General features: G+C 35.6%; 1 protein-coding gene across 1 annotated transcript; it reads left to right on the forward strand.

Moving 5' to 3' along the window:
* Positions 1-3,446: 3,446 nt before the first annotated feature.
* LOC129276900 (mesenchyme-specific cell surface glycoprotein-like) lies at positions 3,447-18,668 on the forward strand. The gene is made up of 12 exons (XM_064109170.1): positions 3,447-3,453; positions 4,776-4,994; positions 5,297-6,468; positions 7,097-7,416; positions 9,371-9,515; positions 10,175-10,286; positions 11,845-12,042; positions 13,542-13,610; positions 14,818-15,080; positions 16,053-16,270; positions 16,588-16,721; positions 17,981-18,668. The coding sequence occupies exons 1-12, from the start codon at positions 3,447-3,449 to the stop codon at positions 18,061-18,063; spliced, it is 2,940 nt and encodes a 979-aa protein (XP_063965240.1). The 3' UTR covers positions 18,064-18,668.
* The last annotated feature ends 7,956 nt before the right edge of the window (positions 18,669-26,624 follow it).

Here is a 26,624-nt window from a genome sequence, read left to right on the forward strand (position 1 = left end):
ATTGACCGTAAGTTAATTTAGACCACTCTTGTTCTGAGTCTCAATTGCAAAGTCACCCAACAGAAACAGCTTCTGAAGAAGTGTTCATGAAAATTAATTTCGTAATGAAATGTTTCGTACGTGCCCTTTTCCATACCTCCCACCTTCATGAACAACGTAGCTTTAATTTTAACTTATTTTCTCCTTCCATTGGCACTAGAATTAAAGTGACATTTAAATAAGCTAGTTGATTGCGGCCGCTTAACAGGAAAAACATGAGAAGAAATTTTCTTCGTGTGAAATCGTTATAATGTAAATCTTTAGAATTAAATGTGTGGTTTATTCTTCCTAATCGAATTTTATGAGTTTGACTATGGATTTTCTTTTTTGAAGTAGAATGTTATTTTTACATCCATGGGCATGAAAGCTGAGTTAGGCCTGTAAGTTTATATTACTAACCTTATAAATTCTATGAAGCGCACCACGGTGCGAGAGAAGTGCAAAATAGAGAATGAAAACCAATCAGCATGGTCTGAGTTCAACGACACTAAGGTGACGAAATAATGTATATTCGATTAATCATGTTTGCAGTAGCATCGAAGGTTTTGATTTTAACAAAAAATATAATGAGAGAACATCATTTGCAGGAAGAGGATGAATTATTGAACATGCATTACGTACAAAAAGGGTCCAGTACTAATTTAAAGTACAAGGCCAACCCAACAAAAAGTTAATTTGAATAAAAAGAGAAAAATTCAGGCATAACAGTGAAAATTTCATCAAAATCGGATGTAAAATAAGAAAGTTATGACATTTTAAGTTTCGCTTAATTTCACAAAACAGTTGTATGCACATCCTGGTCAGTATGCAAATGAGGGAACTGATGACGTCACTCACTATTTTTTTTATTATTATCTGAAATACGAAATATTCTCCTGCGAATCAAAGTTTTATTCCTCCCTGAATATGTGAAATTACCATTGTTTAAACACTTTATGGTTCCGTTAAGATGGTTCTTATTGTCAAATCTTAAAAAAGAAATAGTGAGTGAGAGACATCATCGATTCTCTCATTTGCATATCACTGAATTGTGCATGTAACTCTTTTGTGAAAAATAAGCGAAACTTTAAGATTTTCATAACTTTCCTATATTACATCCGATTTTGATGAAATTTCCAGCGTTATGCTTGTTTCATTTTCTGTATTGACTCTAATTAACATTTTCTGGGGTGGACTTGGCCTTTAAATCATTACGTTTATTCAACGGAAATGTTGTTTCGGTGAAATCGAATTCGGGGTTATAGCAAAATCGTACAAGGAATTATGAATAAAGTTAATCTTTGAATGCACGTTCACTGTGGAGTGGAACATGTGTGAAGTCATGCCATCACAAACCGTTCTCATTTATAATGGATTAATAGTGTTTAGGAAGCGTGTGAGACTGATTTGATTTCACACCAGCCCACCCCTTGAATCAGGCGTACTAGAGGGAAGTGATGTCATTCCCCCCTGAGGCTGAGGTGAGGTGAAAACTCTTCTAAAACGGGAAACTTCTAGCCGTGACTGGTCAATCTCAATTACTTTACTGTGCCTCCTTAAGACTGGCACGTTTCATAGAGGAAGTAATCCACTGCGGTTCATGGGTTTCCTTTTCCTACGATCTTTTTTAAAAATGCAAAGTGATGAAATATAGAACTGCCATGGCAATGGCTTACATTATTAAGGGTGGTTGGTAGGTATTTCTCATTAATTGCGAGTATTCACATGTATACTATTTTTATCCCGATCATGAGAAATAGAGGAGATTCGAAATATGGTAATGGGCAAGTACAAACTAAATTGCAACATTAGTTGCGTCTCTTCCACTCTACCAGACACATTTCATAATCACGATTACTTCAGCATAATTATCGGATATTTTGAATTATTACATTTACATGAACTTTAACCGTATCATAACATTTGAATAAGTTGCCTGTGTATGAATGACAAACAGCTCTGATTATTTTTAAATATATTTCCCCGTAATTTGTCTGAGGCTTTGCTTGGACACCTCCTCAAGTATCCTGACATTTACCGATCACAACAGCGACAACCCCTGATATAGATAAGAGGTTAATTTGGGGTAGTAGTAGTAGTAGTAGTAGTAGTAGTAGTAGTAGTAGTAGAAGTAGTAGCAGCAGCAGCAGCAGTAGTAGCATTAGTACTAGTCGTAGCTGCAGCAGCGGCGCAGTTGCAATAGCAACAGCAGCAGCAGTAGAAGTAGGGCCGTAGTAGTAGTAGTAGTAGTAGCAGTAGTAGTAGTAGTAGTAGTAGTAGTAGTAGCAGTAGTAGTAGTAGTTGTAGTAGTAGGAGTAGGAAGAGGAGGAGTTTTAGTAGTAGTAGTAGTAGTAGTAAACAGGCCTGTTACTAAAAGTAATCCTAGGCCCTTGATCCATCATTTTCTCTCTCAATCATGTGAATACCTTGAACGAATATGAATTCTTTGAATTTTGGCGCTGATGGCAACTGGGCTATTAGCGTAGAAATTGCAATCGTTTCTTGAGGATGTTGAGTAGTATGTAGATTAGGGATGTGCACTTGACGGATTTCATTATAACTATTAGTTGTAAATTGAATTCCCACTCTTGGATAAGATCTGAAAAAATATTTTTGAAAAACGTTGCTTTTAATGTCAGGACCATGATGTAAAACGGTTTTTTAACCGGTTTTGTCATTCTGATTAAATATATTAGAATAAATAAATAAATAAAACATTACATGTTCTTAGAAATACCATTACACCTTATATCTTGATAAGATGGCGCTGTTCATTGCTTGAAGGAGAAATTCAACAGCATATTCAACACACGGTAGCATAACAAAATCGTTGCAAAGGAATAGGTAAAATATGACAAAAATTCATTGTTTTGATTTTCGCGTAAGTTTTTATGCCAAAAAATATAACATTACTTTAATCACAGTCAAACTGTTGAACATAGTTGCTCAATACAGATGGCACAGCATTAATTACCAAAGATCGAAACCTGTAAAAGTTAGTGTTTGGCCTTATTGCATTGGATGGTAACATAAGATATACAAAGACGTTATTCGACCTGATAGCGCTACTGAATGTGTACATGATATAGCACTCCACCTAGTATATTGATTAGCATAACCGGAAAACGCAATTAAACGGATTTTAGTGACATGCTTAAACTAAAACTGTTAATATGAGATTGCTGGCTGCCATGCCAAGGTTCGTGAGACCCTTAGTATAAAAGCACATGTTTCAAGATTAATCCTCAACGGTGAAATATAGGGCTCTGAATTAGTGACCCCAATCAATTACGCTATTTTAGAATTATTTATTCGGCTCATTTATAACCTCTAAATACAAGCAGAATGGCCCCAAATAACATTTCCATGAATAATAATGTTCAGGTTCAGGTACAAAATGTATGACATAGCATGAATTCAATGCGAACATGATCAGTAAATCACACGATACCATCCCTCGACATTAATCATTAATTAAAACTGCCCCCAAAGACCTTACAAGTATTTATTCAAAATTGATAATATATAAATCATAATGTATTTTAATAGTATAATATAAATAAGTAAGAGTTAATATGCTCCACAGTTTAATATCAAAATTAATTGTGATGGACTAGGCTATTTCTGAAATCGATTTAGTCATCATGACAGAAAAAAATTATTGATATTGTTCATTATACGACATATTTTGCATCATTGTTTTTCCCCCCTTTTCTTATCTTCCTCTTTTTAAGATTTTACCCTCTTTTTTCACTTCTTAAAAATCAAAGGGGCGATAACCCCCTGCCCCCTGCAGCCTTGTTCTGGGTAGCACTTGGGAATAAGAGAGACCCGCTCATTTTGATCACATCCGACCTTGAACCCAGTATATCTATACTCTATCTATATCCCTTCCATCATTCACCCCTGTCTCCGTTGGAGATTGTCAGTTGCAGAGCCTTGGAATGGTTTCGAACGTTTGGTAAGTGGGGGGAGGGGGCTGAGCCGACAGTGGGGGGGGGGGGGGCGGAGCTGACCATGAATTGAATATGGCAGTACGGTTAGCCATTGTATACTACAATATAATATACACAGGCATGACAAAAAGACTAAGCTGATGGTATAGAATAGAAGATCAATTTTATCTAATTTCCTCCACCATTGTACAAAAAAATGAAATAAAAGGGAAAGTGTTGAATATCAAATTTCTCGAAATTATGTTAAAACCTGTCATAAATCAAGTTTTCATTTTAAAAAGATAAAATGTTTTGCTTGCTCTCGTACGCCATGTTTGGCTCATAAATGTTTTGGCTCATTACACCACTGATTGCAAAGCCAACTAGATAAATATATCTTTTTTTTCTTGTTCTTCGTTTTCTTCTCCATTCTTCTCCCCCTTCTTCTTCCTCTCCTCCTTCGCCTTCTTTCTTTCTTCTTCTTCTGCTTCACCTTCTCCTTCTTACCCTAGTTTTTTTTCTTCTTCATCATCTTCTTCGGCTTCTTCTCTTCTTTTCCTCTTTTCTTCTCATTCGTCCTCTATTTTTTCTTCTTTTTTATTCTTTATCTTCTTTATTATTCTTCCAGAAGTTTGCATAAACCTCCAAGGAGTATCGTCGGGTATGAACGCTCGTAACAAAGCTTTGAGAGAAATAGGACAGAATGAACGCATTTACGCTATTCTCAGATTGCCCTCTCAACTTTGCTTTACCATATGGTACCTTGCCTAACTTGCTGCATTGCCCTTTTTTAAACCGCTTTTCTGATATTTTTTTCTTCAGGTAAACAATGGATCCACGTTGTCGACTTTGCGGATATCTTCTTTCCCAAGATCCTGGACAAGTTCGATTCCCCTCAGCCTGTGACAGACATCGCAGAGTGCGGGAATTACGTAGCATGGGCTGTGGAAGGACAAGAAATAACGGACAGTGGAACTGTAGTACTATACGAAAAGTTCTCAAGGGTCGATCGAAAGTGGAATAGAAAATGCGACTTTGTTGGTAAGTTAAGACCTTTTTTTTCTTGCGGTTCGAGTTACCGCTATATTCTTCTTTCTCAATATCATCATCATCATCGTCATTATCATCGCCATCATCATAATCATCACCATTACCACCACCATCACCATCATCATTATCATTATCATCATCATCATCATCATCATAATCATCATTATCATCACTATCATCATCATCCTCATCATGCAGGCAGTGCTGTAGACGGAAAAAATATAAATGCCATAAAGCATACGCATTAGAGCTATTAAATGAAAATAGTATGTTTATTATTTCTAATTTTACAGTTGGAGCCAGACCAAAAAGCATCAAATTCACAAAGGATTGTTCGACAATCGTTGTTGCTAATGAAGGTGTTGCTGCTGTAGCCGGTAAAGGAAGTGGGTCTCAGTGGGTCAATCCTGAAGGAACAGTCAGCATCATTAGACTGTATGGAAGAATGCACCAAAGACAAGACCAGGGAGGTAACAGATGGGGAAACCAAGGTCAAAATAATTGGGGTAATGCTGGCGGAAGAGGTCAATGGGGCAACAATGGTCAAGGAGGAGGACCAAATAATGGTCAGCCTAACTGGAACAACAGAGGAGGCGGTGGATGGAACAATCAGGGTCCAAACCAAGGACCAAATCAGGGTGGAGGCGGCTGGAACAACCAAGGCCCCAATCAAGGACCAAATAGACCCAGATGGCAGGGACCAAACCAAGGACCAAATCAGGGTGGAGGCGGCTGGAACAATCAAGGTCCTAATCAAGGATCAAATAGAGGAGGACCTGGATGGCAGGGACCAAATCAGGGTGGAGGTGGCTGGAACAATCAAGGCCCCAATCAAGGACCAAATAGAGCAGGACCTGGATGGAACAACCAGGGCCCTAACCAAGGCCCTAATCAAGGGCCAAATAGACCTAGATGGCAGGGACCTAACCAAGGACCGAATCAGGGTGGAGGCGGACGGAACAACCAAGGCCCTAATCAAGGACCAAATAGAGGAGGACCAGGATGGAATAACCAGGGTCCAAACCAAGGACCAAATCAGGGTGGACGCGGATGGAACAACCAAGGCCCTAATCAAGGACCTAACAGAGGTCAAGGATGGAACAATCAGGGTCCAAACCAAGGGCCAAACAGAGGTGGAACTGGATGGAACAACCAGGGACCCAATCAAGGAGGCGGTGGTCCTAACCAAGGCCCGAACACAGGAGGACCTCGATGGAACAATCAGGGCCCAAATAGAGGGGGTGGTTGGAACAACCAGGGTCCTCAGTTTCCCAATCGTGGAGGACCTAACCAAGGCCCAAACCAAGGACCTAACCAAGGACCTAACCAAGGACCAAACGCAGGAGGAACTGGATGGAACAGAGGACAGACCAACAGACCTAATACAGGAGGAAGGGGTCCACAAAATAATCCCGGCCAGGGCCCTTGGCTTATACGACATGAACTTGGTCAACTCCGCCGACAGGTATAGAAAGCCTTTTAATATCAATTGTATTTATTTAAGTAAACTTTAATTACATTTTTTAAGAACGAAAAGGAGCCGGTTGCAAGTAGTGTAAATGTTAAAATTTACAATGAACGTATACAGAAGCGTACTTTTTGGCCCATACCACTTTATATATTTTATTTTATTTTTACATACAGACACCTGGGTGATCATTTTATCGGATTCTGTACGAACCCATTTTTTTTTTTCGTTTCCTTAAATGGCATTTATCTATTTGGTGTTCCACTAAACGATTCTTATATTTGGCCATTTTACTTAATATAGGGATGGGTGTAAGGCCCAAGTATGTTGTTGATATCTTGCATTTGGGTAAACTTTCATGCCCCCTCCCCCGACACAATGAAAAATAGGGATTAACTTTGACGCATTGGTGGCACTTTCCATCAACACCAAATGTAATTGTACTTTCAAATTTTCCTTCTGGGATATAAAACGGTGATCACGGAAGCTTGTTTAAAGACAAATTAACAATATAATGCTAAATATTATAAATGAACAGATATAAGGATGAATACATAGATATAATGATATAGATTGATTTATCTTCTTCAACCCTTTGTGCTTCTACTACTTGTACTACTCACAGAAACGACAGTACCCTCCTCCTCCACAAACACCACAATATCAACCACAGACACCACGATGGCAACCACCTCAGAGACCTACCTTTCCTCAGACTCCAGCTAGGGGACCTGGTGGAGGGCCGGGTCAAGGTGGACCAGGTCAAGGACAATCACCATGGAACAGACCTGGCCAAAGACTGTATCCTCAAACCCCTGGAAGGCAGAATCCACAAGGACCACAAGGACCTCAGCAAGGCGTGACAACCAGCAGAGGTACCTGCTCTCGAGATGGTAACTTCAATCCGACGGTGACAACAATGGATTTCACTAAATTTAATGCAAGGTGGGTAAAACTAAATAAAATTGATAGATGGATAGATAGATAGATAGATAGATAGATAGATAGATAGATAGATAGATAGATAGATAGATAGAGGCGGAGAAAGATGTAGAGGAGAGAGCGCGGGAGAGATAGATACCATATTACTACTACTACTACTATTACTACTACTACTACTACTACTATTACTACTACTACTACTACTACTACTACTACTATTACTACTACTACTACTACTACTACTACTACTACTACTACTACTTCTACTTCTACTACTACTACTACTACTACTACTACTACTACTAACAACTACAATATCTACAATTACAACGAGTATTACTACGTAACTACTACTACTTTTGCTACCACTACTACTATTATTACTACTTTTATTTCTACTATTAATACTGCTGCTACTGCTGCTACTACTACTAATGCTACTACTACTACTACTACTACTAATAATAATAATAATACTGTATACTACTATTAAAGCTGGTGCCACTACTACTTCTACTACTACCACTACTTACAGTTTAAGGGTATATAGACGTGAGACCGCGAAACTCTTATTGATATGTTGTATATCGTATATGAATATATGTCAAATATAGGAGAGAGATTAAATGGCTTTGATTCTATTCACTCGTCTGGTGTTGATCTTCAAGTAGAATAGGTCCTTCTGTTTTAATGGTTTCGATTACATGTACAAAGATACAGGTATCGTTAAAGGACAAGTCCACCTCAACGAAATATTGATTTGAATAAAAAGAGAAAAATCCAACAAGTATAACACTGAAAATTTCATCAAATTCGGATGTAAAATAAGAAAGTTATGACATTTTAAAGTCTCGCTTAATTTCACAAAACAGTTATGTGCACATCCTGGCTAATATGCAAATGAGATGACTATGACGTCACCCACTCACTATTTCTTTTGTATTTAATTATAGGAAATATGAAATAATCGTATTGTTGATCTCCAAGTAGAATAGGTCCTTGTGTTTTAATGGTTTCGATTAAATGTGTAAAAGATAAAGGCATCGTTAAGCTTGTTGAGAATTCAGCCGTGTAATCGAATAGAAATATCCAGAATGAAAATATCGCCACCTAGAATTTGTCTGATGCTGTCGGGGATTTTCCACTCGGAATACACGTACGGTTGAGATTGACCCAATCAATCTTAACTGTATAGAAATCCATCCATACCATTATTTTTTTTCTACAGGAATAGTAAAGTAAACATGGAGAATCACAGTGAATCTTCAAAAGAACGATGAATAAACATCATAACAAGAATTTTTTTGAAAAAATTTGAATTTTAGATGTTGACATTGCTGGCCGTCAATAGTTGTGATTGATCGGATCAATCGCAACTCATTATAAAACGGGGCCCAGGACTTGGCCAAAACTGTAGTCTTTAGAATGCACTTCGAGTAGACAGTAATATCCAAAGAGATATCACTCTGACCGTATTCTGGCTTAATTCGTCTCTGTTCTAACTCGAGTTCGGAAACTAAGTTCGAAGAGAATTCTCGATATCAATTGGGTAGGCCTTTAATTGACCCACGAGACACAATTTGAAATAAACCATGAATAAAAATGATGATGATAACAGTTATAATAGTAATAATAATAATGATAATGTTGATAAAAATAGTAATATTATTATTGATAATGATGATGATAATAAAGTCATTATGATAATAATAATAATAATAAAAATAGAGAGTTCTCGCTATAAATTGGGTAGGCCTTTAATTGAGCCACGAGACACAATTTGAAATAAACCATGAATAATAATGATGATGATAACAGTTAAAATAGTAATAGTAATAATAATAATAATGATAATGTTGATAAAAATAGTAATATTATTATTGATGATAATGATAATACTAATAATAATATTAATACTATTATTAATTAAAATAATTATGAATTTACTTTTTTACAGGACTGAGTGGTTCACGTCTAAGCTAGTAAGGCATCCCTACACTGGTCAGATGGGGGACAAACAACCTAATACATTCTCACAAGGTCTTGAACCTGAATACGTCACCTTTGACACCATGGAAACCACCGCGTTTGTTAGTCTTCAGGTAAGATTTGATTAGGATAATATGGTGGCCCTGAAGGGACATCGCAAATAGACCAAATCGCGAATATTCACGACGAAATTGGCGACGAAATTCACGACGTCGCCAATTTCGTCGCCAATTTGAATATTCACGACGAAATTCACGACATCGTGAATTTCGTTGCCAATTTCATTTGATGACTAGCTTACATTAAAAAGAAAAAAAAACCCTCGTATGGAGCACAGGTATATCTCTTAGGTTTTCATATTGTTCGGGGTAATACTTTACAAGTTCGTTTGTAAAATATCGCGCTTCATAAATGGTTCATTTGGCTTTTTCATGATATTCCATCAAGACAAAAACAGAAATACAGGTTGAATATTGGATCCGTGCTCGATGGTCAGGAAGAGGTTCCCGTACCCGAATACAGAGGGAAGTTACAGACGAGGGTCTATGGATGTTATGAAAACTAGTAATGCATATTGAAGCAAAATAACTGCTAGCCACTATTAAAACTCAAATAATATAAGTGCACAGCTTGAAAAATGCTTGAAAGATAATTAACCTTTACACAATAATCAATGAATCCTGAAACCTATAACTATAAAAATTGAACTAAAATGAATGATATCTTTAGAATAGTGTTTTCGATTCTTATATTTCTGTTTTTTTTCTTGCAGGAAAATAACGCCATTGCTACCGTTGACCTGTTTGCGAATGAAATTACAGGCATCCATCCACTCGGTGCTAAGCAATGGAAAAGATATGACCTGGATCCTAGTCCTGGCAATGGTAAGAAACAATAAGAATAGGATTTTAAATAATTATTAATGAAAATACACACCAGGATCTCATAAAATGTGGGGGCTATTGGGGTCCCATAATAAAAGCAGTTGAACAAACATGATAAATTTATGAGAGGTCCACACCCACTTCGTCCATTTTCCATATGGTCTTATCCTACTTGGTTCTAAATCCTAGTTCGTCTCCAACCAGTTCGTCTAATATTTTGGTCTAATCGCCAGTTAGCCCATTTATTTATCTGTAACCAGGTGGGTGTTTCATAACGCTGTTCGGAAAGTTACGCACAACTTTACGCACGACTGGAACATGTTCTTAGGTCATAAATCAATTATACAGGGATATCATTTAGCACAAGAAAGGATCATCAGTCGGGCGTAAAGTCATTGGTATCTTACGAACAGCTTTATGAAACACCCACCTATTCGTATAATATCCAGTTGATCGAACATCACCTGATCTACCATGTCTATCATGTCTATGGTCTACGTGGTGTTAGATGAGTTCATTAACCAATTTTTCATCTGACGAAGTAAAAAACAAAATTAAGTGTACGAAATGGACACTAGACTAACTGCGAAGTATACAAATGAGAATTAGACAAATTGGATATTATGCCAAGAGTACTTGAAAGCCAGTCGGCAATCAATAATATTAAGAGTAGACCAAACGGTTTTCACTTCACTTATGTGATATTAGACGAACGGAAATGTAGATCATTATTGTAGACCAAGTGAATATAAAGCGAATATAGAGGTAGAATCTGTCGACATCTACCTAAACCTGAATATCTGACAAACACGCCCAAAGAGAAATCCAGTAAAACAACAAAAGTGGGTTCATCATGTTCAAGTCCAAAATAGGTTGACAATATCCTCCCAGAAAGTCCAACAGGCTCAGGGGAGGGAGGGGGGGCATGGGTCATCACGGTTCCAGGGATAGGGCTCATAGTGCCGTCTCCAAATATTATACATGTATATCCCTATATTGCCAGGTCTTCCTGATGCGGGAACCTGGGCCTCGGTCCCCTTCCCCCGTTCGCATTATTTTGGTTTGTCTAGTCGGTCATAGCATGATTTGATTCCATCTCAGGAGATGCAGAACCGGGGGTTCCACTTTTTCCAAAAACCGTGTACAAAAACGTAAAAATTACCATCGAATTGTGATTTTTTGCATAGTCAGCCCCCCCCCCCTCTTTTAAAACTGTTCCGAGGCCCCTGCATATAATAAGAAATGACTACTTCTTTAAAATTGATATTTAGAGTATTTTGCTTCCCGAAAAATATGCATGAGGTTGGATATTGATATCCTGTCCCTCTTATCACAATAGTTTTGATATTTTGCGTTTCTGGAACATATTATCTCCCTCACTCTGTCTTAAATCCTAGCACCGCAACTTTGATGATGGGGGTGATAACGAAGCAGAATGTTAATCAAAGATTTATTATTTAGATTTTCATGGGCATAGTGATCATGATAACCGTTTCATGCTGAATTTTCAATTTTAATGTTTTATAAAAAGAATAATCAATATTTTTCTTGACCACAGGACGAGGATTCCAGAAGTACGACGTCGAAAGCTTCCGCCAACCCGACGCGATTGAATCGTACACTGCTGCAAATGGAGAGACTTATATCGTTACAGCGAACGAGGGCAAACAACTTGAATACGCGTGTAATCTTCACGCCTGCCCACCGGGCGGTGGAGAATTCGTTGAGTTCGAGAAGGGGGATGAGTTTCCTGAAGGTATACAGGTCTAACATACCATTCTCAAAATGTGTCAACGTTCAATGGCGGAAATATCTTATTATTTTTTTTTGCTAAGGGGGGGAGGCGTGACTAGATGGTTTGACCCAAATAACGATGAGCTGCAACGTAACACCCTCCCATACATCTGGGCCCCGTCTTACAAAGATTTATTCTTCATTCAATCAACCACAACTATGGAAAGCCAGCAACGTCAACATTTCAGTATGCTTCTTCTTGTTTTCAAAGGACATTTTGCCAATTTCCTAAAGAAAAAATTATGTCATTGATGGATTTCCATTTACTTGAGGTTGATCGGATCAATCTTAACTCTTTGTAAGACGGGGCCTTGTTGTGCGTGTGCGACCCTCGTCAGCAGGCAATGGAGTATTTGATTTTGACCTCCCCCCTTCGGGAGCCCAAGGGGTGGCGTTAACTCTAGCACCCCCCATTCACCTCTGACTCTAATAAAAGTTTCAAGTTTATTTTTATTGATTTCAAATTCAAACATAAAGGATTACAATCAAAATAAAATTAACCTTTTTTACAAATTATCGAACATCAGTTACAATGATAAATTAACATTTCTAACAAACAGAGTCACAAATTAAACAAAGCGAAAATAAAAGGAAAAACATAACAGGACAAAACAACAACTAAATGCTGTTTCACTCGGCTGTCAATTAACAGGGCATAATTATTCTTATCAAAACAATAATCATCAGGTACTAATACATCGTTCTAATTTATCAACTGCAAAAATTATCATATCATTTGTGAAATATTTGTCATTGCTTTAATTTGAGGCCATGCTATTGATATACTTGGATCGCAAAGCATACATTTTATTCATTCCAAATGAGTTTTGACTGAATTACGAGTGAACGCCATCATCCAATATTCATTCTAAAATTAAAAAATGACTAAAAGTAAATATTCCACCCTAAATGTGAGAGTGAATGTTATTTCTCAGTGTTTAGTGATCATCTTATGAAACTACAACTATGGCTTATAGCTAACGACTTCTAAGCTAAATGATTATGATTATTTTTGGTTTAAGTGACTTGTTACTATAGAAAACTATAAAACCGGTCTGAAGAGGGGAATGTTTCTCACTCTAATTAATCGGAAATTGTCGGATATCTAATTCATTAAACACTTGTTTATAATAGTCTGTAAATCACAAGATTGTTCTTATTCTTTCTTTAAAGTCGCCCTGTCGCACATGCACATGCATTCAAGATGATTTTATGAAAGTTTTTACATTAGAATCGCTACGTCTATCATTATGATAATTACCATTGAGGTGCCCATCACAGGATTTGCTTAGTTATTATTTAGTGTGTTATTATGGCAAAACTATATATATTCCTTTGTCGCTTTCTTCTCTGGGTTGAAGAAAATGTAAATAAAGAAATTGTTAACTAATGAAATTTATTTAACCAATAATAAAGCATGATTTATGTTATTATACTTGTCATTTTATTTCTCTATCCTAGATTACTGGTTGACAGCCAAGCTACTTGAAAGAGTCACCAATGAAGAAATGTTAGATGCGTTCAGACTAGGTAAGCCACATGTCAGAAATTACCTTGAAGGTAATAGAATCACCATGCACACCTTCCATTTTTATCTTTGTTTTCATGTACATGCTTAGAGTGATTTTCTGATGGAAATCTTACTTATATTGGCTGATTCTTTCTAAAATTTTGTTCGAAATGTTTTTAATAATTATGAGAAACGTCCCGAGTCGCAAAAATATTTAAATTGTTAAAAATACTACAGGAGGAATAGTATTGTATAAGTTTGTATAAACTGCCTAGAATGACGGTTTTTTTTTTGTATAAAAATTTATTAAATAAAGGTATTCCTTCTGTAAATAGTGTTAATACGTTCGTAAATAATTGTTATGAATCAGTAAAATTAGTATCGAAGATTACGTACAAATATTTTATTTACTTTGCATTTTTTTTTTACTTTTGTAATGTTCCCTATTCTATAATAACATTATTAAGTTGACGCATAGCTCGATTTGAATGTTGATATTATGTTGGCTCCAATTACCAAATGTTTTCCTCCTTTTTTAATGTGCTGTAATGCAAATGTACTTGACAGTAAGATTTTGGTTACAAAAAATCACGTCGATTTCTTCAGACTCTTTACGTACTGCGGGATTTAGATATTTGGTAGTCTGATTACACTATGTCGAGATTTTTTTACCGTACATGGTACTCAGTGGTAGAACGCCCACTTCATGAACGGGGAGGTCGCGGGATCGATTCCCGGCCGAGTCTTACAAAAGACTTTAAAAATTTGACATTCTGCTCTCTTCTCAAGCGCTCGACGTAGGAGAACGGAGATGTGTAATAATATGGATTTTTCGTTCCACGACGACGACAGATTCAAGAACGCAAATGCCCTTCAAGACAATGAACAACTAAGAAGTCTTTATCGAAAATTGGTGATTCAAAACAGCAGTTTCGTCCCGGACTCTAGATAAACGACATACTTGCAATTCTGCGTCATCTCCGAAACTTGGGACAGATCGAGCTGCTGTTGTGGTTCACCAATTTCCATGCTGTTCTTTGTCATTTGACGGGCATTTTTCAATACATTTACTGCGTTCTGGAATCCGTCGCGCATCGCGGTGCGAAAATTTTGATCCTGTTATGTAGGGCCTGATAGAAGAACAGCTTACAGCTGAAGTGGCTACACTAGGTTAGAAATATTAAATTAATTTTCTTACGATTTTATTGTCCTTTTTTTTTTCTCCAGGTAATCTTGAATTCAGTCGCATCGACGGTCGCAGTACTGAACAGCCATTAAAACACGATAACGTGTATTTCTACGGTGGTCGTGGCATCTCGGCGTACCGCGTGGACAGAGAGTCAGGCAACCTCACCCTTGCCTGGGATAGCGGGGATATCATCGAGAAAGCCACTGCTAAATACCTACCCAGAATACACAATGGCAACAACAGAGTAGGAGATCCGAGCCTTACTATGGTCAGCACATTCGACTCGTGGTCAGACCAAAGGGTATGCATTCCAAGAAATCTTTTAATTACATTGTAAAAATTCTGTTAAAAATTTTAAACACATTGTTTCAGCCTGTCAGTCTAACAACTTTTGTTAAACGTATAAACATTATTTAAACTGAAAAATACTGTCTTAAACTTTTAAGCAACTTGCTTGAAATCCCAAACAACCATAAAAGTTTAACCTTATTTGTTTGAATGACGGTTTTAGACGACATGCTTATGATTTTAGACAGCGTTTTCACAATGTATTATGCTGTTTGTATTTTTTTTTTCATTATTTTATAATGAGTTTATTCTTTAAATTACTTATGCTACACGTAAGTCACTGTTTTTTGCAAATAATGATAAAAAATGAAATTGAAATAATGATAGACCTTATAATGATATTGATGACAGAGGTAATGAAAATAATAAAAATGCGAATTAATATCAGTGTAAAAAATGATTGCAATATTTGAAGTAATAAAGACAGTAGTGATAATTATATGGGTATTAATTTCACAATGAACACTGTAAAAACTGTGGTGTTAAAACTGACACCAGTGGGTGTTAATAGAGGACCACATCCTCTGGTGTTAAAATTACACCCTAGAGATTGAATATAACACCAAAGAGTGTACATGTAACAACCAAAGGTGTTGCAATAACACCTATAGGTGCTAAACTAACACTGTTATTTTAACACCGGTGTAAAATAACTGGTGTGGTCATCTATGTACACCGGTTAACACCGCAGTTTTTGCTGTGAATTAAATCAACACTATGATTATACGAATATAAAAAACATTTACCATTCCAGTTTATATTGACAAAATATGACAATTCTTCTGCGAGAAATACTTGAAATGCTTGATGGCGTTCTTTTATTAAAATATCATTTTTCTTTTCTTCTTCTCAATTTCGTCTCATTTACCGGCGGATTTCCTCTGTTTTGATCTCTCTGTCTTTCTCTTTTTAATCGTAATTCTAGGGCCCCGAGTGTGAATCCTTGGCCATTGCGGACGTACAGGGAACCAAACTGATATTCGTCGGTATTGATCGAATTAGTGCCATTGCTCTCTTCAGCGTACCACCAAATGGGAATTTACCCATATTTGAATCGATAAACAGGGACGGGGATATTGATAAATCTTTCTCAGAGCTTTACAGAACGAAACGATTCGGAGATTCGGATCCAGAATCTTTAACGTAAGTTGACATTTTTGTAGTTATGAAATGATTCCAACAACATGTGATATGATTCGATTTCCACATCTTCATCACTTAAATATATGCGGATAATAATTTTTCACCATTGCATAACAATAAACAAAAATGAATTGAGACATACAAATTTTTCACGAAAGATATTGCTTCATACAAAAATATAAGACTTTTTCGTACAATTTTATGGGTTATGAATGCACTTTATTATCGTTATGTAATACTGAGCCGAATGAAATTAGCAGTATGATACCAAGAAAAATTTGGATTTCTTATTGACTCTCCTTTTGTCTCATTAATAGGGTTATACCTCCTGAGAAATCAACAGATCGAAGACCGTATCTGATGGTGACGGGACGTGTGAGTGGAACCATTACCATCTATCAAATAAGAGATGAACCAATCTGGATGTTACTAAAAAATAAACCAAGTAGAGGTGAGTTTTAAAGAGAAAGGGATACATCTATTTTACTCAAATTTTAATTGAGTAGAGATGAGTTTTAATGACAAAAGGAAACATCTTTATGTAACTCAAATTTGAACAAGGTTTTAAGGTTTATTTGGCATAACAGGGAGTGTAATTATGAGATGAGTTTTAATGACAAAAGGAAACATCTTTATGTAACTCTGAAATGCAACCTTGTTCAAACCGTTTTGTAAATTATTATGCTGTATATTCATGCATTCATTGCTTTCTTGAAAATTCAGTGTGCTTGTTTTTGTTTTCAAAAGGCATCGCGCAAGTTTCGTGGAGGAAAAAAAAAATTACATTGATGATGGATTTTCATATACTTGAGGTTGATCGGATCAATCGTGACTCTTTGTAAGACACTTTTAGTCTTTTACACTCTGGTGTTAAGTTCCATCTCTGGACTATTTCTTAACACCTCAGGGTGTGGTCCTCCAGTGTCATCAACTGGTGTCAATTGTAAACCAAACCAGTTTTTAAGGTTTATTTGGCATAACAGGGAGTGTAATTATGAGATGAGTTTTAATGACAAAAGGAAACATCTTTATGTAACTCAAATTTGAACCAAATAGAAATAAATTCAAAATAGAGAGGGAAAATATAGATATTACTCAATATGAATCGAGTTGAGGTTTGAAGTGAGTTTAGAGAAAAGGAAACATCTTGATGTAACACAAAATATAAATCGGAGAGAGATTATTTTAATGACAAGGTAACACCTTAAAGTAACTAAATACTGACTCGAGTAGAGATACCATTTTAACTTTACTAAAAAAAGAAGCAAATAAAGATGAGTTTAATGAGATATAACTGAGAGTCAAATTGAAAGATCTCCATGTAATTCAAATATGAAGCAAGTACAGGTGAGTTTAAATAGAAAGAGAAACATTTTGATGTCTATCAAATGTTAACCATGTAGAATTGACTTTAAAATTAAGGAAAACATTTTGTTGTGACTCAAATATGAACCATATAGAGATGTGTTTAATGAAAGGGAATCATTTTGATAGAACTCAAAAAGGTAGAGAATACTTCAAAAAGAAAATTAAAAACCTTAATGTTACTCAAATTTAAACCAATGATGGAGATGAGTTTTAATTTAATTCGAGCTTTATGGAAGTAGCTCTTGTTTGGAACTATACTTGGGTATATCTTGAAGAAAATAAACACCATTTTGATATTTCCTAAATGTTATAAACATCATTTTTATCTTTCTTTTTTTACAGATGTTCGCCCGATGGGTTCCCTTCCCGTTGTTCTTTTGGCTACTCTCCTCGCAATATTAGCTGGTTACAGAAGATTAAAGTGATATTAGATGTTATCAATCTCAAACTATTGAACTATATATTAGTGGAATGGAAATATATTTCAATTCTTCAATATCATGAATAGTTAGATGCTTTTATTTTTGCATTCTGATGAGTGAGACACTAGTACCATTAAGGAAGAGGACATTTTAACTAGCACGCTTGAATTTTGTACTGAAAAGAAGCGAAATTATGGCGTCACTACTGCAACATCATTGGATGGACATTGGATGATCAAAGAGCAGAGTGGAAAACAGAAAAACGATTGTGGAGGCAATACGGTTAATTCGTACAATAATAAGCATTTTACAGTCACGATTAAGGATTTACAGTACACGATAAAAAAAACTGTCGTGTTGACCAGTGTACATGAGGACCATACTAATGCATTTTAATCAGGGCCCCGTCTTACAAGGAGTTGCGATTGCTCCGATCAACCACAACTATGGAAAGCCAGTAACGCCAACATCAACATCTGAAATGCAAGTTTGTTCAAACCATTTGTAGATAATCATGCTCTTTATTCATACATTCATTGCTTTCTTGAAAAATTCAGTGCGCTTGTCTTTGTGTTTAAAAAGCATTGCGCAAATTTCGTGGAGAAAAATGACAATGATGATGGATTTCCATATACTTGATGTTGATCGGATCAATTGCAACTCTTTGTAAGACAGGCCCTTGTTTTAAATCTGTGGTGTTAGTTCAATGCCTATGGGTGTTACTTTTAGTATTTTACACTCTAGTGTTAAGTTCCATCTCTAGAATATTTTTAACATCTCAGGATGTGGTCCTTCAGTGTCATCAACTGGTGTCAGTTGTAAACAAACCAGCTTTTCAGGTGTATTCGGCATAACAGGGAGTGTACCAGGATTCCTAGGAGGGTTTCAAAGAGTGACTATCATAAGAGTATTGACGTAGATGGCGCTAATGTAATACATTTAGTTGTTTCAACCAACTATCATACATAGAGATTCATTTAATCAATGTCGTTTATTTGTTGAAATTATCTTCAACAATAACCGTCATTACACCTAGTACGTGGTTGATGTATATCACAAATTGCAAAAGTTAACTTACAAACTACGTAAGCGTGAACATACATCGGAAGCTACCAGTCTCAGAAAAAAAACGTAGCAAAATATTGACTAATACTTTTTTTATCTGTAAAGGCTTTATACAATGTAAAACCAAAATGGGTTTTATCATTCAATGCGGGTTACTTGTGCGATCTGTTTTCATAATTTCCATAAATGTGCAATATTGATAATAACGAAATATGAGTATGCCTGTATTACAAAACTTTCTATGCAAATAGGAGCTCTTTTGAAAATTACTATGTATAAAAATTATGCTGATAGATTCGGCGAGTGTTATTTTTGTTTTAAAAAATGTGATTTACACAAGTATGTATGCATCCATTTCTATTCACTTTGCACCTCTTTCACCCCCATACACTCTCTAAATCTCCCTCTCTCTCCCCCCCCCCCTCATTCATTAAATCTTTCCATATTGTATCATATATTTTTTTCGTTCTCTTTATCATCATAGCCAGCCTGTTCAGAGTATATTATATATTATACATGTATATATTGTTTATCAACACCACATAATGATCTTGTCATATGAATAAAGAGAATTAGTTTTTTTCAAAATATCTTGAAACTATTTAGCATTTTCCATTTGTTCATTTCACTTGCTCTATTTGTTTTAATAGTTCCCCTCGACCCATAAACTAGTAAGAAATTATTTCTTCCAAGCAAAAGCATTCTTGTTATTAATTTGATTTGATTTGATTTATTGATTTGAGTTATCAACAAGTCACTCTTTAAACAGCGATATGTGTGTTTTGTATGAGATTAAATCAATGAAAAGGCCATGCAAGAGTAAACATGCATTAAGGATCATAAATTATTGTCACTTTTAAAAAGTCACTGGAATAAATTCTTATACCATAATAGCCCGATTTTGCTTTGTTGATAATCTGGGGCCCGTTGCAGAAAGATTTGTGATCAAACGCAACTCAAAAAATCTTGCGCAATTTAATGTTCAGCCAATGAAGCATCCATATTCGGGACCTGCGCTTGATATTTTGACTTGTGTTTAAACGCAACTCTTTCTGCAACAGACCCCTGGTGGGTGTTTCATAAAGCTGTTCGTAAGCTAAGAGCGACTTTAAGAACGACTGGTGATCCTTTCTTGTGGAAAATGGTATATTTATTGGCGATGATTAAGCGCGTAAGAAAGGTTCACCAGTCGCTCTTAACTTACAAACAGCTTTATGAAACGGTCTTCCTACAGCATGTGGTGACGCAATTTAAGGAGAAGCATTCTTTTAAAGATATAAAACGTAGTGGATTTCACGATTTCAAAACTTAGAAATGATCATTTTCATAACTGTGGTCACTGAAAACGACGACGGGATCAAATATTTTTGTTAAAAATCGGCACATTGCACGGCCTTCCTATTTGCAGCCATCAGGCCTACATTGCTCACTGAGATTAGGGCACTGGGAGAGGTGAGATATGGTTTGTCGAATTGATCACAATTATTCTATCTATCATTATTCAATAATTTACTATAAATGATTAACAATAGCGCTAAGTCATACATTAATAATTCAATAATAAAATTGATCTAAATCCTGTTTCACCTAAAGCACCCCAAAAGGCTGGCTTGCCATTTCCAAAATTAAGTACAGTGTATTAAAGTACGATTTCTGCTCTCTCATGCGCGGCTTCACAAATTAATTCCATATGCCAAGAGAAATTCATAACTATAAGGGTAAAAACAACCCTGCCAAAATATTCATTTTTTAATAGAAAAATTGTGATATTTTGGTATGAAGAACTATCTTGCGTGCATTTATGACATTAATTATTTATAGTATTCGACCATTATAACAGAATATTGGAAATAATGACTGTATGCTTTAAGCCCCTTAAACAATTGGTGGTGCGACTGCTTAAAACCGTTGCGATTGTGTACAACATATATAATTGTGACCAAGTGATCGTAAACGTTCGCAAGAGAAATAGTGAAAGCCCCTTATTCATGCGTCTTTCGGGGCAAAGCCAGGGTATGACGACCCCTTTTTTCTCCTCTTTGTTCTTATTTTTCTTCTTTTTTTCGGTACTTGAAAATGTGCTGCTACTTCTGCCGCCCAGGTCTTCATTTGCCTTCCTAGGTATGTAGTACTTCTTTCACCGTCCTCATAATTAAATTTCCTTTACTTTTCAGTTCAGCGATATCTGGTACATTGAAGAGGTGGGATTAGTAATGTGTTGTCTAATGTTTGATGAATAAGAACCTAATAACTTCCTTTCTTGGTTTCTATGGTTACGTTCCAGCGATTTAGAAAAAAGTCACCTCTCCCTCGTACTGTTTTTTTTTAAGGCTATTCTTTCTCAGTATTGTAACTTCTTAGGGGGTGTTGCAAGTCTATTTGCAATCAATTGCAAATATTCTGTTGCAATTTTACAATTGATAGATCAATAGATGTAACCAATCAGATTACACTCCTTCTTGCAAGAAGATGGTCAGTAATTGATTGCAAATTTACAATAAATTGCAAGACATATGATTAATTAAGGGACCAAAAATAGTCCTGCGATTGATTGCAGGTTTCTTTCAACACTCTATTGGATTGAGAACGCAAGTATATAATTTACAAAATTGTAACCCGTAATGACTTAAAGTATTATACAAATAATGAATGTTTATTAGTGCAATGGACAGAATACTTCATGAGGTGGAAGATGAAATGATCCATTCAACGAGGCATAGCCGAGTTGAATGGATCATTATTTCATCTTTCACCGAATGAAAAAACATTCATTATTTGGTTTATATGACACCTAAAAATTGTTGTTGTTTTTTCATATGAAATTTATGAATTTCGATGCAAAACACGCTCATGCAGTGCGAGTTCGGTCTGTTGATTGTTACATCATTACAACATGCGCACTGCTGGTGCCTGCAGCTGCAGTCTCGGTGCGCGAGTGCAATGGACAAAATCGTATGGATCTAAAATTGCACGATGAATGGATCAAAAATTGCACGGTTGATGACGTCATTGCAAAGTGGGCTGAATGAACGATATCAAACAACCAATCAAATCACAAGGATCTATCTAGGTGTCATATAAATCAAAATATTTAATAAATAGACATTTTCAAGCAATGAAAATAAATGATAATAAATCACTATAAATATACGGTTGATTATGTTTTCTTTATGAGACCAACTGGAAAGCAAATGAATAGATGAATGGATAAATCAAAACGTAATTAAATATATGTAAATGGAGAAATTAATTTACAGATAAATGACCAAGTTAAGTACATAACCTAAGTGAAAAAGGGGCAAATAAGTAAACAATGAATGATGAACATAAGCATTGTTTCATTCATTTTCTCCATCACTCATCATATTCTATAAGGGACTGTTATTTGACCTCAATCGTGTCAATATGCTTACATCTATTGATTATAATTGTTCGCTGGCAGGTGCAGGTCAAATATTGGACTCACTTGAACATGAAATCGCTTTTACCAAATTAAAAAAAAATAAGATAAAAATATCCCTTTCCGAAAAGTCCGGAAATAATTCATTATTGTGATGATAAGAGTTCAAGGGCATGGGAGCATCTGAGTCTCTAGTATAACAGGTGTGTTACTGGCGGCGTCGGGGTGTAGTGGTTAGGACTCTCGTCTTTCAATTTGAGGGACGTGGTTCAATTCCAAGCCATGGCTTGTTTTCCTTCAGAAAGAAATTGTCCAACATTGTGCTGCATTCAAGTTGATTCAACCCAGGTGAGGTAAATGGGTACCTGGTAGGAATTTATTCCTTGAAGCGCAGCGCGCGTAACAGCTGCTCTGCTAAAGCCAGGGTAATTATGCTGCATTCCGGTAGATGGTTAGAGACTTCTGATAAAGTAAGTGTTAAGCGCTATATAATCAAGTATGATTATAATGATCATTATTGCTAATTATGAGTAAGCAAATAGGTGCTAAGAATTAAGTAATCACAAAAGTATCACAACACGGAATGGATTTAAATCGTGTCAACATAGTGACTGGATGTGTTATGCTTCGTTTCCTTTGTGAAACTAACACTAGGGGGCTTTTCACATCGCGACGCAGAACGGATTCAAGGAGATAGAATGTCAAATGCCCTTCATGCCAAAGAGCAACCAAGAAGTCTTTGTCGAAAATTGATGAATCAAAACACCAGTTTTGTCCTGGGTTTTTGGACGAAAGATATAATTGCAATTTTTCATCAGCTCCGAAACTTAGGACGAAACCTTTGTTCCGGTTCTCCAATTTTCGGCAAAGACTTCCCAGCCTTTCATTGTCACATTTACTGTGTGCTTGAAATCGTTTTGCACTGCTTTGCGAAAACTCCCTACTAAAATAAAAAGGGAAAAAAAAACACAGCTACACTCTTAAAATGTTGGGCAACATACTGTCCACACAACAATTGGTTAAAAAGTTATCAAACTCTGGGTAGTTTTCAACCAATACTGTGTAGTTTTTTCCCCAAAGCACACATTATTGGTTTAAAACTACCCGCCCAGAATTGGATAAAGTTTTAATCAATTGTTGTGTGGGCAATATATTGCCCAAAAATTGTAAGAGTGCATCAAGAAGAAAGGGGAACGCGAGAAAGAGATAGGGAATTGGAGAAAAAAAATACACAAGAACTATGAAAGGAAAATTGAAAGGAATAGATAAATGAATCGTTTTTGTTTCTCCAGAGGTTAGAGTATTCCAAAACCTTCCGAATGCGAATCTTCGGAATAGCGAGCCTTCGGAATAACGAACTGTAACCGAACTATGCCGATCTCGGATCCCGAGCCAATTAATAATTAAAAATATAAAGACACTAAATTTCTTTGAAAAAATAAAATGCCCTTAGATGGTTATACAATTTTCCCAACAATTATATTTTTATGGCAAAAAAAAACCCAGATAGAGAACGTGAAATGTTATAGCAATTAAGAAGCAACTCCGATCCCCTCATGATAAATCAATTAACACAAATATTCCCATTCAATCTCTGTTTATAGAATGATTCATTAATTACATCCCCTTTAACATGCATCAAACGCCTCTGTCTATTATCAAAGTTGACTAAACATGTGGTTGTAATTATGATTTTGAAATCGTTATGAAAATGTATATTTTGGTTGATAAGTGATCTTAATATGGGAGGTACTCGGTTAATACTTGTTAAGTCATTTTGTCACATTTGAACAGCCGTATTATTACAATTCTCTTAAGGTTCACGATTGTGAGCTTCTGTAAAATTAGAGTCCTGTACTCCTCTTATATTTATTAAAATCATGTCAAAATTTCAACCATTAATAACGATAGTTATAAAAACAATAATCACGTTAATGATAATATTGATAATACTAATAATGGTAATAACAATGACGATGATATTAATCATGGTAATGGTGATGGTGTATATCCCCTGCAATAAAGCGCTGTATAAGTCCAGCTATATTATTATCATTGTTATCGGTATTGTTGAAAGAGGTTTTATTCAGAAAAATTAAAATCATATAAAAACGACCTTAAAAATACATGGAAAACAATAAATGGGGCCCTAAACAAAATTAACAAATCTAGTGCTGTTCATAAATTATGTGTAGATGGAAATATGGTTGAAGATACTCATTCTATTGCAAATGAATTTAATACATATTTCTCTCAAATTGGACCAAAGTTAGCTGGAAATATTATGCCTGTAGAAAATTCGTTTAAGGACTTTTTGGATAAACAAAATGAAAGTTCAATATTTCTTACTCCAGTTCATAGAGAAGAATTACTTGAGATTGTATTTAATTTGAAAGCAGAAAAGACTCCCGGTTATGATGGCATTACAAATAGAGTTGTGAAAAACATTATACATTCTCTTGCTGATCCTCTGCTTCATATATTTAATTTGTCGTTGCAGCTTGGCCAGGTCCCAAAGAAGATGAAAATAGCTAAAGTTATACCCATTTTAAAGAAGGGAGACCAATTAATTACTAGTAATTACCGCCCAATATCTTTGTTAACTTCGTTCTCAAAAATTCTTGAAAGGATAATTTATAAAAGGACAGTTGCTTTCCTTAAGAAATATAGTATTATATGTGATAATCAATTCGGTTTTAGAGAAAAACATAACACAACTCATGCTATATTGACATTAATAAATAAAATATCTACTTCTTTTGACGATTCTGATCACACCGTAGGGTTATTCCTCGACTTCTCAAAAGCGTTTGATACAATAGATCATGAAATACTATTATGTAAGCTATCAAATTACGGTATCAGAGGGACAGCTTTACAATGGTTTAGGAGTTATCTTACTGATAGAATTCAGTTTGTTACAGTAAATGAATCAGAATCTCCAACAAGGCCAGTTTCCTGTGGAATTCCACAAGGTAGTATTCTTGGCCCTTTGCTATTTGTACTTTATGTTAATGACATGAAAAATTCATTTCATGTTCTCTCATTTATTCTCTTTGCTGATGATTCCAATATGTTCTTTACACATCATGATCCACATGTACTTGTGAGCACTATGAATGCAGAATTTAAAAAAGTAACAAACTGGATTAAAGCTAACAAACTGTCATTGAATCTGCAAAAAACTAATTATATGCTTTTTAGTCATTCATTGAAACATCTACCCCGACATCTACCGCATCAAATACTTTTAGATAATACTGAAATCAAAGAAGTGCAAACAACAAAATTCTTAGGTCTTACTATTGATCACAAGCTTACGTGGAATGCTCATATCAACAATATTTGCAAAACTGTGGCAAGAAATATTGGAGTCATCAATAAGCTTAAAAACGCTCTTCCAGCACAGGCGCTATCCATGCTGTATTGTGCATTAATTCTACCATATCTTAATTATGGAATTCTGGCATGGGGTAATGCCTCTCAAACGAGACTCAATAAAGTCTTGCTACTTCAGAAAAAAGTACTGAGAATAATATGCAATATGTCCTTCAAGTTTAGAGCTCATACAGATGAATTGTTTCGTCATAAACGTATCCTTAAAGTCAATGACCTGTACCGCTTGCAACTATTCCAATTCATGTATCAGCTAGATAGAAATAGTGTACCTAATGTCCTACAAAAGAAATTTATGAGAAACAATACTTTACATTCATATAATACGAGACATTCAAATGACTATCACTTACCCAAAAGTAGAACAGTATTTTCTAGCAAAACTGTATTTTTCACAGGACCAAAACTCTGGAATTCTCTGGACAGAGTAATAAAAGAGGCAGCTAATCTAAACCGATTTAAATTACTCATCAAAAAATTTATTCTGAATTCTTATTGATTCAATCAAATATTTTGTGAACCTCATACTTACCCACGGTAGTATTGATTATTTTAAAGTCAATATTTAATTTTGTATATAGTGTAAATACATTTGTGTTACAGTGTTTATATATAATTTTATAGAATTTTGCTGATTATTTTACTCTACTTATATCATATTACCCTTGTATAAAATTTTGATAGGGGGTCTACATTTTACAAG

This window comes from Lytechinus pictus, chromosome 14 (genome assembly GCF_037042905.1).
Source record: "Lytechinus pictus isolate F3 Inbred chromosome 14, Lp3.0, whole genome shotgun sequence".
Taxonomy (NCBI): domain Eukaryota; kingdom Metazoa; phylum Echinodermata; class Echinoidea; order Temnopleuroida; family Toxopneustidae; genus Lytechinus; species Lytechinus pictus.